The sequence below is a fragment of the Myodes glareolus genome, chromosome X, assembly GCF_982192425.1.
Source record: "Myodes glareolus chromosome X, mMyoGla1.1, whole genome shotgun sequence".
In the NCBI taxonomy this organism is placed as follows: domain Eukaryota; kingdom Metazoa; phylum Chordata; class Mammalia; order Rodentia; family Cricetidae; genus Myodes; species Myodes glareolus.
The window spans coordinates 114831325-114846790 of NC_142053.1; the positions used below are offsets into that span (position 1 = coordinate 114831325).

General features: G+C 40.6%; 1 protein-coding gene across 11 annotated transcripts in view; it reads left to right on the forward strand.

Moving 5' to 3' along the window:
- Reps2 (RALBP1 associated Eps domain containing 2) overlaps window positions 1–15466 on the forward strand; it is a 267555-nt gene that overhangs the window by 112381 nt on the left and 139708 nt on the right. For all 11 annotated transcript variants that reach the window (XM_048440655.3, XM_048440653.3, XM_085684732.2 and 8 more), the window contains exons 6-7: window positions 10299–10437; window positions 15227–15290. In XM_048440655.3, coding sequence (XP_048296612.1) covers window positions 10299–10437; window positions 15227–15290 — 203 coding nt within the window. The remainder of the gene's footprint in view (window positions 1–10298; window positions 10438–15226; window positions 15291–15466) is intronic.

Here is a 15466-nt window from a genome sequence, read left to right on the forward strand (position 1 = left end):
CACTGTTTCTCTCACCCTGTAACTGGGATCTCAATCAGGCTCCCATGGGTGTGTTTGTTTAGTGGAGCCCACGTCTTGATGAAATGTATTTTCAATGAGCCAGTCTGCTGTATATCACAAAGAGAACAGATATACTTGAACTAAAGGAAGGCTGGTGTGACTAGGGCCTGAAGCGGGAGGGAGATGAGGCTACAGATCAAGATAGGATCCTGTGGGCTTTGGGATTGCCTTTTAGGTGTAGGAAACAAGTGACTTAGAAGTTAACTTGTTAATAAGGGGCCACCCCAAATTTGGATGCCAGTCTGTGTACTTCTTCATTGGTACCTTGAGTCTGTAGCCTAAATCTCAGAAGTATTTCCTGTTTGCTGCCTTTATTCTTGGAGCATATGTTTCCCATCTGGCCTTAGACTATCTTGAGTGTTAAAGGAAGAACATTCTGGCAAAAATGGGCAGCCTTGACCTGACCTACAAGGCTTGGGGTGGAACATTGCTGCAGTATTTCTGAAAGCCTGTAGCCTTAACAAAGTCTATTCTTACTGCTGATTTCTTATTTTTTCCTGCTTCTTTTCTAAGCAAAGAGAAAATCCCTGACAATTGCAAAGGACATTTCTACTTCTGGAAGACCTTGGCTTCTTGTGGAAGAATTGGAGACAGTGGTTGCTAAAGAAGTATTTCTTTATCAAAATAGTGTCAGTGTGACATATGAAAATAACAGCAAGCTAATGACTAATTGACTATATGCATTGTAGCCTAACTTCCCGATTCTTTAAGCAGTAAAAACATGCCGAATGCTGTTTACCTACAAAAACTATGTGGTTAAAAAGAGGTTTTCTGGGTAATCTAACAGTCTATCAGAAAACTGTATCAGATGATGGAGGGGTATATATCTAACATAGTCATTCACATCTCAAGAGAAGATCCTTTACCCACAAAATTCATTTAGGTATTGCCATTAGCTTCTTCCTGAAAAGGAAACAATTCTTTATTACAGGATGGATGGATAGATAGAAAGAGACAACCATTGAGCTTAATGACAAAAAATTTTCATGTTCTGCCTCTTTTATTTGCTAAGCGTGTGGTCTTGGTATATTAATTACTTCCTTTACCAAATCCTCAGTTTCCTGTCTGCTGATTGAAAATAATGGGACCTCCTTTGTAGAGCTATTACAAGGCTGAAAAATAGGTATATTTGATACTTATAGCTACTTATAGCACCTGCCATTTACTAGAGTGGTGAATACATGTTACCAAACATTCATTTATGTTCATGGGGATAACTTTCTTTAGTTTGAGAATTTCACATATGCATCTAATAGATTTTGTTAAAATTGCCCCCTTTCATTCCCCTCCAGCTACTCCCTATGTCCCCACCTCTATTTCTTACCAGTTCCATATACTCTCTTAAAAATCCCATTAAATCCACTATATGTGCATGGCTGAAGGATAGTCAACTGAAGCATGGGTATCCCAGAAAGCTGACTCTCCCTCCCACAGCAGCCATCACTTGCCAATAACTCCTCAACTAGCGATGGGATTTCATGAGACCCTCCCTCACATATGCTGGCATTTTAGCTGGCTTGATTTTCTGGAGGTCCTCATGTAGTCACAGCTGCCATGATTTCATGTGTGCGGTGACACTGTCATGTCATGTCAGACATAATTTCACTTCAGATGTCTACCTCTGGCTCTTATTTCTAACACTGTCTTCCATGATGGTCCTTGAGCCTTGGGAACAGGGTGTTCTGTAGTTATCCATTTAGATCTGAGTACTCTATAGTCTTATATTCTTTATACACTGACCAGTTATGAGTCTGTATTAATCACTGTTGTACTGCAGCAAGAAGCTTCTCTGATGAAAGTTGAGAGCTAGACTAATCTAGGGGGTAGTTTATTACTGTAGTCATTTAGCAGAATAATAATAGATTTAGGTTCTCTCCTAGGGAATATGACCTAGCTAGCCATGGATTTTTGGCCCAGTTTACTGTACATGAGTTCTGTCTTTTGGGGTAACCTTTAAATCCAACCAGAAAGTGAATGGTTACTCCTATAACATTCTTGCCTGTATTGCACCAGTGCATAGTGGTATATTATTTGTGTTTTAACAAAGCTTACCTGAAGATCAGAGAGCAAAGCAGCCATACTAGTCAGCCATATAGGCCAGGGATTGATGGCACACACCTTTAATTCTAGAAGACAGAGGCAGGTGGATCTCTGAGAGTTCAAGGCCACCCTGGGCTACACAATATGGAATCTATCTAAAAGAGAAACAGTTCACACAAAGAAACAGTACTTGAGATCATATGCCTTTAATTCTAGCACTAGGGGGTAGAGACAGGAGCAATATAGCCGGCAGATAGGAATATAAAGGGGAAGAGACAGGAACTCAGGAGAGTGTGGAGTCTGAGGTTGGCGGAGAGCATTGCGGGATCTCCCCTTTGTTTGTCTGAGCCTTGGTAGAGGTAAGATCTCTCGAGTGCCTTGGCTGCTTTGCTTTTCTGGTCTTCAGCTTGAACCCCAATATCTGTCTCTGGGTTTTTATTATTCATGCTACACCAGTGAGTATATCTTGCCAGACTAGTCATTGCTGTGAAAATTTAGATTCTCTTTAGAGCTAGTAAGTCTGTGTTGCAAATCAGGCTCAGAGAGATTTCTGCAATTTAACATTGACCCAAGATGGTGAACCTAAATTACATTGGAAAATTATGGCTAAAAGTAGTTTTCTATTGTTTTTTGCTAAAATTTCAAAGGGATTTTAGTCTAAAATCACTCCATCTTCATGGGTGAAATGGCTGAACTCTGAGGCAGTAGCATTTACAGGAGTCCTTTAGGGTAGGTAGTCTTGTTGTCTAAGCAGAAATGGTCTATGGCTGAAAGAGTATGTATGCCCTTTAAACATTCTACTGAACAATACTTGTAATTCATATTAGTCACCTTTGTGTGACTTTTAAGCTACTTTGAGGGTGAACTTCACCTTTGGGAATTTTATTAACAGTATTACTTTTTAATGAGTCTTTTGATGTCTCTTTCATTTGTAACAGCACGTTTTCCCTAGAGATAATGATTTGCAGCAACAAATATTTGCATTTTATTTGAAATAAAATCAAGGAGTTGAATGTTTTAAATACAAGCAAATCTAATTCTCCTGTGTCTAGAGAAACTGTATAATGAGCCATATGTTTGTAGATTATGTAGACAGATGTGGAAAGAATTCTCTTTCTCCTCATGTTCTTTTTTGCTTTTTCTTTTTGGACAGGATCTCATGTAGCTCAGTCTGACTTCAAACTTACTACATAGCCAGTGCTTGTTTTAAACTCCTGGCCTTCTTGCATCTACCTCCAGAGTGCTGGGATGATAGATGTGTACCACCACACCTGGCTACTCACAGATTTTTTTTTTCTTAAAAGTACTGGCAGAGTTCAAAATTGACATCAAGCAGCAAATATCTCTGCCCAACCAACAAGCCCAATAGAGCTAGGCTTGAACTAGGCAGGCTTCTTAGGATGTGCTTGGAGGTAGAGCCTTTCCTGGGCCTGGCTTCTGTTTGGATGGCCGAGTTTCCGCAGAGTGTCCACTCCCACTTCTCAGTGGCCTCAGTCTTTGCTATTTTCTTTTAAGTGACAGACTGTTCAGGTCTTTATTTATAACACTATGTTGATTGCTATGGTTGATTGGGGGGTCACCTCAGAAGTGATGATTCTCTGTGTCTGGGTCCTGCAGTGAGATGGCCCTTAGCCACTGACAAAGAGACACTAGTTTGCCAATTCAGTTCTAGAGTGGGCCTTTTGTCCTGATGGCGGTGCGTGGGTTCTCTTCTCTTCCAGTTCTCTCTTAGCCCTCTTTACCTGCAAACCACATTTATCTCTGGCTTCAGTTGTCCAAATGGTTATAAATGTCCTTCCTATCTTTAGTCTTCCCTGAGTCATTTTCAATGAAAGGATCTTTTTGTGCTCGAATCTGATTATCTGATTGTCCTGTTGAATATTATCTGTGGTCCGCTACTGTCTGTGTCTGTTAGCTCTGAGCTCTGCTTTCCACCTGGACCATATTGAGACAACTCCACCCACGTCCCTGATGCACTGGAAGTATTTATGTGACCCAAAATGGAGCTGCTTCTAGGATATGATAATTTAATGTTTTAATGTCTTTGTGAAGGGCACTTTATTTGTTTGCATGTACTGTGGCTGTGCGTCTTATACTTAAGGTTGCTTTGAATCACCCAGAGGGTTGAATCACCCTGAGTCCGACTGGTTCATTAGGAGATTGGGGTTAGACCTTAGGACTTGCATTTCTCACAAGTCTCCTACTCATGTTGTTATGTGTGGGGATCAGTAGGAAAGACCAGGGTACCTCATGCTATCAAAACACTTCCCTTCCTGTTTTAAGATTGCCTGTGTACCTTTCTTGCTTACTGGGCATTACACTTTCTGAGGAAAAGAATATGTTTCCTGCAACTAAGGTCTGGGTTTGTTGGTATTCAAAAAGTGTCTGTTGGATGGGTGAGTGAACATGTCTGTTTATACAATGAAGTTTGACTTATTTTTCTTCTTCTAATGGGTCAGTTTTGGGGAATATTTCACCTTCCTGAAGTGTGGGAAGTCATTTCTCCCTCTGTATGCCTTTGTCAATCTGTTCTTGAAGTAACTCAGTAGATACGGAACACAAAACTCCTACAAAGATTAGACCGTAAGTCACATACAGAAAGACAGACAGAGCTCATAATTTAAAACTTTGAAAATATCAAACTTTTCTTTTTATTTTAAACTTTTCTTTATTTTTGAGGATTTAATATATGTATACAACAAAATGATCACAGCTACATCCCATTTCCTCCTGCAGTTCCCTCACACTCCCTAAAACCCAGTTCATTTTTAATATATTTTTATTTATCTTTTTGAGAATTTCATAAGAGTAGTGTTTTTCCGTCATTTCTTCCCTCCTTCCTACAACTCTTCCCATGTCCCCCCACTCTTTCAGATTCAGCCTCGTTTTCTTTAATTACTATTGTTAGTGTGTGTGTGTGTGTGTGTGTGTGTATATTTAAATATATAAATATAACCTGCTTAATTCATTTAGTGTATCATGTTTTATAGATGACCATTTGGAGTTTGATAGCCAGCTAGGGAGCTTATCCTTAGGGAACACTGATTCTACATCTCTCAGTGCTCAGTAATTATCTGTAGCTCTTTATCTAGGGGTGAAGGCTTGTGAGGTCCCCCTAGTTCACACTGGCATGCCAAATGGAGTTGTCACTGTTCAGCTCTTGTTTCCACTACCATATTGTTGAGATTGCCTGGGTGCAGATTCACTCGTAGTTTTGGAAGAGTCAGTCTGTCAGCGTATGCTCTAGTGCTAGACTTTAAAAATCTTTCTGCTCGCTAATCCTTGCTGTTTCCTGAGCCTTATTTGTAGAGTTGTAGACTCATCAGCTGGCTCTGGACATCTCATAGGCAGTTGTCTTCTGCATTCTGACTAGTTGTGGCTTTCTGCAATGGTCTCTATCTGCTTCAAAGAGATGATTCTTTGATGAGGGGTGAGAACTACACTTCCCTCTGGGTATAAGGAGAAGTATTTACAATGCAGTTAGGAATTGCACTTGTTTAGGAAAGTGGCAGTAGTAGGTTTTCCTCCAGGTGTCTGCCTCACCAGCCATGCCTAGTTGGCTAGGTTTGTAGTACCAGGCATTAATTCCCTCCTATTGAGTGGGACATCAGTTCAATTAGGCAGCTATTGGTATCCCCAAGTTATGAGCACCACTATTGCATCTTTCAGGATATCTTGCCATTCTGGTCATTGTCATGGTTCATAGGCATCACAACTGGTTAGATTGCTTTTCTCCTTTGGCAATTTGCATATCTTCTTTTGGTACTATGAGAGATAGTCCTCAGGGAATAGGCTTCTATGTCAGTTGTGGCTTTATTTCTCCAAGTTCTATGTCTCAAATGTGTGGTCTCTTCAACAATGGGGTCTTAAGTTCAAATTCTGGGAGGCAACCAAGGGCAATGGCAATAGCCTATTTTGTTTTGGAGGTGCTCCTAAACTTCCCTGACCATCAATTTCCATGCCTGGTATGGCTGTTTGGAGGAATATTATCACCCCAAGTGGTGTCACTTCATTGAAAATACACACAGACACAGACACACACACACACACACACACACACACACACACACACTTTGTATATATGTACAGGTTTTTAAAAAATTCTTCTTTCATAAATACATCCTGACCTTAGTTTCCCCTCCCTCCACTCTTCTCAATCTTCCCCTTCCCCAGATCCATTCCTCCTCTGTTTTCTTTCATAAAAGAGCAGACCTCCCCGGGATATCAACCAAATATGGCATAACAAGATACAACTAGATACACACCTTCATTTCAGAGCTGGGAGAGACAACCCAGTAGGAGGAAAAGTTTTTTCTCATTAAAAATTGTTTAGAGAGATAGCAAAGGAGTTAAGAGTACTGACTGCTCTTTCAGAGACCCAAGTTTGATTCCTAGCATGGTTGTGCATAACCACCTGTAACTCCAGTCTCAGAGTATCCAATACCTTCTTTTGGACTCTGAGGACACTGCACACATGTTCAGAGACATACATGCAGACAAAGCACACACACACATAAATGGAAAATAAATGAAAAAGAGAATAATATAGAGTCGTGAGTATTTCCATATCTGTTTCAGTATAAGATACACTCAGGGGCTAATTTTAGCTCATTAATAAAAGTAGACTTAATTTTAAGTGTGTGTGTGTGTGTGTGTGTGTGTGTGTGTGTCCATGTCATAATGCATATGTAGAGGTCTGAGGATACCTTGGAAAAGCTAGTTTGGTTTCTTTCTTTTACCAGATTCATCTTGAGGATCGCACTGTGGTTGTCATGCATGGCAAGCATGCATCTTTACCATATCAAGCCATATTGACAATCCTGAAGTTCCTTTAATAGTTTTTTCTTTTAAAACATTTTTAAGTATGTGTGTAGGTGTGAGGGCATTTGTGTGGATGTCAGAGGACAACCTCTGGGCATCAGTCCTGTTCTTCTACCATGTGGGCTCTGGGGATCAAGCTGAGGTTGTCAGTCCTATGCGCTGTCAGCTCTTTCTTGATGAGCATCTTGCCAGTTCCTCCCTGTAGGGATTGAGTTCTCTCTCTCTCTCTCTCTCTCTCTCTCTCTCTCTCTCTCTCTCTCTCTCTTTCTCTCTGTTTTTTAAAGAGAATATGAGTTTATTCTGTAGCCATTTCAAGTGGTCATGGCCTGGAAACATGGAACACAGATTTATGTTACCTCAAATTCCATGTTCTAACATTGAAACAATTTCATGATGTTTTTATAGTTTTACAGAACAAAGAAAGCTATAAATCAAGGCAAGTTTAAATTACATTAGTGGGTACACCTGAGAGGGAGGTACAGCAAGATGGAAGAAGCTTTTCTGTAGGCTCAGGATGACATCTGTTGACAGTCTTAGCTTTTGAATTGGTAGAAATTTGTAGTCTGCTAAGTTAATAGATTTTAAAAGGGTTTTAACTATTAGTCCCAAGATATTAGTTCTGACAAAAAGGTAGTGAGCAAGGATTGGCTATCCTGGAGGGCTAGAACTTAGCCCAAGATTTGGTAACTAGCCGCTGGACCAGCAACATCCCAGTCTCTCCACAGTTCTGTAGCTCTAATCGGTTAGCTTTTGCAGACACAGCTTCTCTTCCCTGTCTTCATACTCCTTCTGCCATTATGGGTCGTTTAGATCCCCCATTGCCCTACTGCTCACTTGTCTTTTAGCTTCTAACAACTTTATTACTCTTTTACCTTTTACTCTTAGTTTTTGAGACACATGATTACCATGTAGAACTTGAATTCTCTATACAGCCAAGCTTGGCCTTGAACTCATAATCCCCTGCCTCAGCCTCCTGGTTTCAAGGATTGTAGGCATGCACCACACCCCTGTCTCTATATCACTTCTGTTCCAATCTCAAGATTCTTCTGACTTTTTCATACCCTTAAATTGCACCTGGCCCTTCCTCGGAATCATGACCTGGCTGTATATATGTTCAGGTTTACTTTCTCTGCTTGTTGGTCTGTATATTTATTATTTATATCTTTAAAAATGAACATCTCACAGAAGTTTTTCTTTCAAGAAAAGAACTCTCTATGCCAAAGTGTCTCAGATATCAGTGTGTTGTATGCACATGCACTTTTATTCCAAATTAGTCAGATGATACCAGATATGGGTCAGGTCATTCATCCACATGTGCCTGCTGACCTTAGCTTTGTAATAGACTTGTTGGGACAGGAATGACCTATGTTAGGGTGTAAGCATGGGTGTGGGCATGGTAAGGATATGTAGATGGCCCTTTGGAGCAGAAAGATGCGGGAAAGGGGGATTTGATCAGCCTGGCACCAGAGGAAGAGTTTCCTGGGAAGGAGAGCTAACTTTGGTCAGTCAGACGTGTTGAACACATGGACAGTTGGAAACCTACTAGTGAGCAAAGAGTAGCGTGGATTATAGAGTCCCGCGGGCCAGTTAGAGGAGGTGGACTATTGTGAGAACAGCAGATAATCTCATAGGCTTGTGTTTTGGTTCTGGAGATTGATCCCAGGGCCATACACATGCTGGGTAAGTACTTTACCTCACCAGGAAGATTACCGTCAAGCTGACTGTAGATTTTGAAGCAGAGGAATGAAACACCTTTTCCTGTCTGTTCCAGATCCTTTCTGTCAGAATAGCTCGAGTCCTATTTACAGACTTCTAACATTACCCAGGCATGAAGTGATACAGATAGGGAAGAAAGGAGCTGTTTATGGGATTAGAGAAAGAGTAACCATGGCTAACATGAACAGTAACTAGCTAGCGTGGCTTCATTCTTAGGAGAGAAGGAACACACTCCAGGGCAGCAGCAGCAGGAACTTCCATTTAGTACCAAGTGATGCAGCAGCTCAGCAACTAGCACGGAGATGTCTGCAGTGATAACCTCTTCCTTCTGCCTAGTTTTCTTTTGCCTTCCTTGTGGCCACCTCTTGGTTCAATGGACATGGCCTTTGGTAAAAATATGTGTTCTTGGTGTAGATGGGAAGGATGGAGAAAAGTCCTAGATGTTTCTTTCTACACTTCCTTTTGGCTTCCGGTCCCCAGAGCCTAATATAGCGTTGTTTTCTCCTGTATTGAGTCTCTGAACTTCTGAGCTCTAAAATCTTCTAATTTGGCATGCCTGCCCTCTAGTGGCAGGTTTGATGCACCCTCTTGTTACCCTGCTGATGGCAGTACCATGGTAGTTCCCACAACACAGTTTTGTATTTAGTAAGTATTCCCAACTCACACATGTGAAGGACAGAATCAGTGATGCTGACTTGTTACTCACGTAGGACCCAGAGACATGGGTTTCATTTGAAAAATTTGACACCTGGACTTATATAATGCAAATGCAGCAGGAATAAAGAAAACATTATCTCACTTATTGTAGCTCATGCTTATAACCCCAGCACCCAGAAGTATGAGGCAGAATTACAAAAAAATCCAGCACCAACTTTGGCTACAAATTAAGTTCTAGGTAATCATGAGGTACAATGTGAGATACAGTCTCCAAAAAAAAAAAAAAAAAAAGGAAGAAAAGAAAAAAGCCAAAAAGATTATGTGGTTATAGCTGTGTCCATATTCTGTGCAGAAGAGAACCTGAGGCTAGTGAGCTGCTCAGCAGATAAAGCACTTGCTATACAAGTACGAGGAACAGGGTTCGGATCCCCAGAACCCATGTAATGTCTGCTGGGCATGATAGCCTGCCTGCAGTTCTGGTGCTTGGAATGCGGAGACTGGAATCAAGCTGCTAGCTAGGCTTGCTTTAACAGAGAACTCAAGGTTCAGAGAGAGACCTTGTCTCAGTACTTGAGGTGATAACCAGTTGAGGAAGACTCCTGATATCAGCTTTGTGCCTGCACATATATGTGCCACCATACATACTTGTGAAAAACTTATTATTTTGTTATCCACTTAGATAATTTAAAAGGATCAAAATGTGATGAATAGCCAAAGATAAGAAAGGTTGTCTTTTAAAACTCATTTTTTAAGACATTGAAAAACTTCCATCAGTCTTTAACTGTTCACTGTTTCATGTTCAGTCATGTTAACTTTGAAGGTACAAGAAAGCATAAAGCTTGATATCTACTTTTTTATCATACTTTATATTGTGATTTAATTCTTATTATGAAGCAGTTATATGTATTCCCTTGAGGAAAATTTAAGAGAAATATAAAATAACTTTCATTGCTATTTAAGTCTCATCTCATGAAAGGAAGGTTCTATGAGCACTGTTTTTAAAGTCCTTTTCAGTGGAGAGAGAACTACAGGATAACAGCATTAATTACCCAGATGAGCCCTGGAGGATAACAGAAGAACAGCGGGAGTACTATGTCAATCAGTTCCGGTCTCTCCAGCCAGACCCGAATTCCTTCATTTCAGGTGAGAGAACATGGTGTCCTGGAACATGGTTCCCATGTGAATAATGTGAAACGGTTGATACAAAATGAATATAGCAACCTTTTCTGATTCTGATTTGTATTCCTCTAAGGTGAAATTCCTTATCAAATGTAAGTCATGCAGAAAAGAAATGGTAATGAGCCTGGGAGAATTATACTGCTGTTGCAGAAGGGTTAAGTGGGAATTTGGGGGAACTTGGTTCAGACCCTGCACCTTCTCAGTGAAGGCACTTGAAATAGTAGATGATAATGCCCAGGGACACCTTAAATTGCTTACTCATTGTATTAGAGTCAGGGCAAAGACAAATATATTATTCCAGCTCAGGTCTCCTAATGTTTTATGCTCCCTAGAAGTTTAGGCTTTTGCTCATTTCCTTGGTTCAAGTCTTTCTTCTCTGGTTTTTGAAATTAGTATATGAGAGGAAAACTGGCCAGCATTTTCTCAATGGCAGTTCTTCTGGATTATTTTCAGATATCTGCATTCCTGTTGTGCCCTCATGTAAATTCAAACTGAGAGGAATTGATTTAATTACCATGTGCCTACACTTTATGAGACTAAAGACTAAACAAACAGTGAAATAGTAGAGTCTGGAAGAAAAATTTATAAAACTTTCATCTTACACTTCAATTTTAAAGAATAGCAGTGTGGTTTTGATCATTCTAAACTAACAGTGAAACATGGATTGACTAATTTTCTATGAAATAAGGTATATAATTGATATATTCTTGTATATGTAAAGGCAAACATCATTTTGGTGATTGGTGGTAATGGCATTATGGAAGGTAGGATAATATAGAAATAACAAATGAATTTTACTATTTTTTTTAGAAAAGACAAACAGAAATTCAGATCATGCATATTGACAACGGGGTAATCTTACCTCTTGCTCAACTAAGTCTTTGCACAACATATGCAGATATTTAGCCAAATATGAATAAATAGTTGTTAGAAGTATTTTTTTATTTTCTTTCAGCCTTTTTATTTTTGCAAAATTTCATGTGTAGATACAACTTGACATGCCACTATAACAAATTCCCATGGACAAGTGTCAGCAACTTTATATTTATCTTTATTCCCTCTCAGCCCATGCCAGATTAATTGATTTGAGAAATATTATGGGATATAACTTTGGGTCTCTTAAAAAACATAACCAGAACTCACTGGTACATGTGAGAAAAAATTACAGATTCTTTAATAAATCAAGTCTTCATTGTTCAAATTTTTCTGATTGTTTCATAAGTTCCTTTAAAATGTTTAGTTTGATCATAATGAAGACATCCCTTAATGACAATTAGTTAGTATCTTTTAAAATAAACATCTTAGTTGAGATATAATTGATATTCTATAAAACTTACCATTTAAACCTTGCAGGTCAGTGATTTTAGTTCAGTTTCAGACTAGATTCATAACCCAAATTTAGAACCTTTCCATCACTTAGTAGCAGTTATTCCCTACTCCTGTCTTCTCCACCTCCTGGTCCTAGGACACTATTAATGTACTTTCTTTCTCTAGATTTATAAATTCTAGACTTTTTAAAAAATATATAAATGGAGTCTCTTTTTCTGGTGGCTTGATGATAGAGCTGGGGTGAAAGTACATGGGCACATCTCACTTGGTACACTCTGGTGCGGGAGAATTGTCTACATTCTGTCAATCATATTTTAAATAAACACTGATTGGCCAGGCAGGAAGTATAGGTGGGTCAACTAGACAGGAAGTAGAGGTGGGGCGATGGGAACAGAAGAATGCTGGGAAGGAGGAAACCTATTCCTTGCAGTCCAGCCCAGATCACCAAAGAAGCAAAATGTGACCTGCCCTGCTGTGAAAGGTACCTAGCCATGTGGCTAACATAGATAAGAATAATGGGCTAATATAAGTTACAAGAGCTAATAAGTAGCCTGAGCTAATGGGCCAATCAGTTTATAATCTTATGGAAATCTCTGTGTGATTTTCTTTGGGACTTGTTGGTTGTGGGGTACCGGGCGGGACAGAAACCCCAACAAGCCAGCCCTCATGTTACAACACTCAAGGGAGAGAGCACCCAGGCTTTCTCCTTAACTCCCTCCTTTAGCTAGTAGCATCTGGGACAATGCTGAACCTGATAGCTGTCAGTCAGCTTCCCAGTGCCTTCCACTTAACTTTTTCGAGACTCTATGGTACAGTAGTCTCCTATGTGAAAACCTGCAGTAGCTAGTGGGTGGGGTCTACTGTGCTTTGAAGAGAGATGTTTCAGCAGCAAGCAGACAGGTAGGAGAAGAGAGTGTCTTTATATCTTGGTCACTGTAGAAGAGTTTGTAAAGAGGATGACATTCTCTCAAGTGGCCCAAGGTGGTTGGTTGCATTGGTAGCCAAGATGATGTGATAGCATTTGTGATATGGTGCTTTTGAGAAGAAGGCTCATTGGTTTATTGATACTTTGATTTTGATTCTTAATAATTTATCAGAAGAAAGTAAGTATTGCTTTAGGATCCATTATAACTATTTTTAAAATTTATTTTATTTTGTTTTATTTTTGAGACAGTGTCTCACTGTATAACCCTTGCTATTTTGGAACTTACTCCATAGGCCAGGCTAGCCTCAAACTCACAGAGACTTTTCCTGCCTCTGTATATCAAGAGCTGGGATTAAATGTGTGCAGGCCATGCCTGGCCTGCTTTTTGTTTGTTTGTTTCCAGGGCATGGATCCCAGGACTTTGCATATGACAGTCAAGTACTCTGCCACCAACTACATTCCCACCTATTCCTATTGTTTTAAGGACAATTAGAAAACGTGTAATTATTGTGGGAGACTTTTGACTTAGCTTAGAACAACTTAGTGCTTTAATGCTCTCTTGTGTTAGAAATGAGGCTTTTGAATTGGGAAGCTGTCAAGGGCATGAAAGAGCAGTGTGGCCGGGACAGTGGGATGGCAGCTCTATTTTAACTGACAGAGGTAAATTTACAATGAAAAGAGTCCCGGATGGATTCTTCAATGTGCCATCAAGAGATGTTAAAGTTCATCATAAATATTTCTCAAAATATAAGCAAAGAGGTCAAGACCATGATGGGGACACCCACTGAAACAGTCTACCTGAGCTAATGGGAGCTCACCAACTCCAGCTAGACTGTGAAGGAACCGGCATAGGACCAAACTAGTCCCTCTGAATGTGGGTGACAGTTGTATGGTGGGACAGACTGAGGGGCCACTGGCAGCGAGACCAGGATTTGTCCCTGTTGCTTGTATTGGCTTTTTGGAACCTATTCTCTCTGGATGGATACCTTGCTCAGCCTGGATATAGTAGGGAGGGCCTTGGACCTTCCCCAAAGCAATGTGCCTTACCCTCTCTGAGGAGTGGAGAGGAGGGAGGATGGAGGGAGTGGGAGGAGGGGAGGGACTGGTAACTGGGATTGATATGTAAAATGTAAAAAGATAGCTTGTTTTCTTTTTTTCAGGGTTTTTTAATTTAATTTTTTTTTATTTTTCCATTCAAAAAATTTACATTTCCTTCCCTCCTCCCATTCCCATCCCGCTCCCCAACTCCCCCTCCCACTCCCCCACTCTCCCTCCCCCCTCCCCCTCCCTCCTTGAGAGGGCAGGGAACCCTGCCCTGTGGGAAGTCCAAGCCCCTCCCCCCACATCCAGTCCTCGGAAGCTGTGCATCCAAAAAGACAAATAGACTAGGGTCCCAAAAAGCCAGTCCATGCAGTAGAAACAAGTCCCAGTGCTTTTATCAATGGCTTCTCAGTCAGCCCCCATTGTCAGTCACAAAGAGTCCGGTTTGATCACATGCTCATTCAGACCCAGTCCAGCTGGATTTGGTGAGCTCCAATTAGCTCAGGCACACTGTCTCAGTTGGTTCACCAACCCCGCGCGGTCCAGACTTCCTTGCTCATCTTCTCCTTCCTTCTGCTCTTCAACTGGACCTTGGGAGCTCAGTCCGTTGCTCTGCTGAGGATCTCTGTTATTATCTCCATCCGTCGCCCGACGAAGATTCTATGGTGATATTCGAGATAATCATCAGTGTGATAGTGGGGCAAGGCCAGTTCAGGCACCCTCTCCTCTGCTGCCCAAGGACCTAGCTGGGAACATCTCCGTGGACACCTGGGATACCCTCAAGAGCCAAGTCTCTTGCCAACCCTAAAATGGCTCCCTTAATGTAGATATCTTCTTCCCTGCTCCTATATCCACCCTTCCTCCATCTCCACCCTCCCACTCCCCCAAGCTCTCTCCAGTCTTTCCTTTCTCCCTTCTCCCTCCCTCTCTTCCCTTCCCCCAACCCCAACTTGTTTTCTTTTTAAAAAATAAAAAATATTTCTCAAGCTGTTTCTCTTGTTTCTGGTGGAATTAACGATACCCTTTTTCTTTCTGCTTATCATTTGCCATGTTCTGCATTGCTTTTCCATTCTTTAAGTATAAAACTGAACATATTTTTACTTAAGTAACTTTGAAGGTTTTCTTAGGAAATTTTAGTAAAAATGCACAGTTTTGATAGAAGCAAAGGAAAAATTTACATGATTTTTTGTCATTGCTTCTTTTTATATATGCTATATTCCTTTTATTTGTCTTTTATCATTTTTGCAACAGTGCAGAACAGTCTTAGGCCCTCAGAGGTACTTGGCAAGCCACATGCTGCTCTTATGAGAGTCCTGTGATTTGTTGTTGCATCTAGAAATAAATGCATTTGTGGTTATTTGGTAGAGATTGCTGAATGGAAAAGTGGTGATTGGCTTGCACATAGAAGCTGCTCAAGATAAAGAACTAATGGCTTATTTAAACAATGGCTTTTGATAGGGTCTGTGGCCAAGAACTTCTTCACTAAATCCAAGCTCTCCATCCCAGAACTCTCTTATATCTGGTGAGTATGATTACTGCCAATGGTATCATATGCTCTTCTTTTAGTGCTTTCGAAAGTCTTAACTTTTAAGATGTGAGTTTTGTTTGCTTTGAGACAGAGTTTCACTGTGTAGCCCAGGCTGACCTGTAACTCACTGTGTAGCCCAGGCTGACCTGTAACTCACTGTGTAGCCCAGG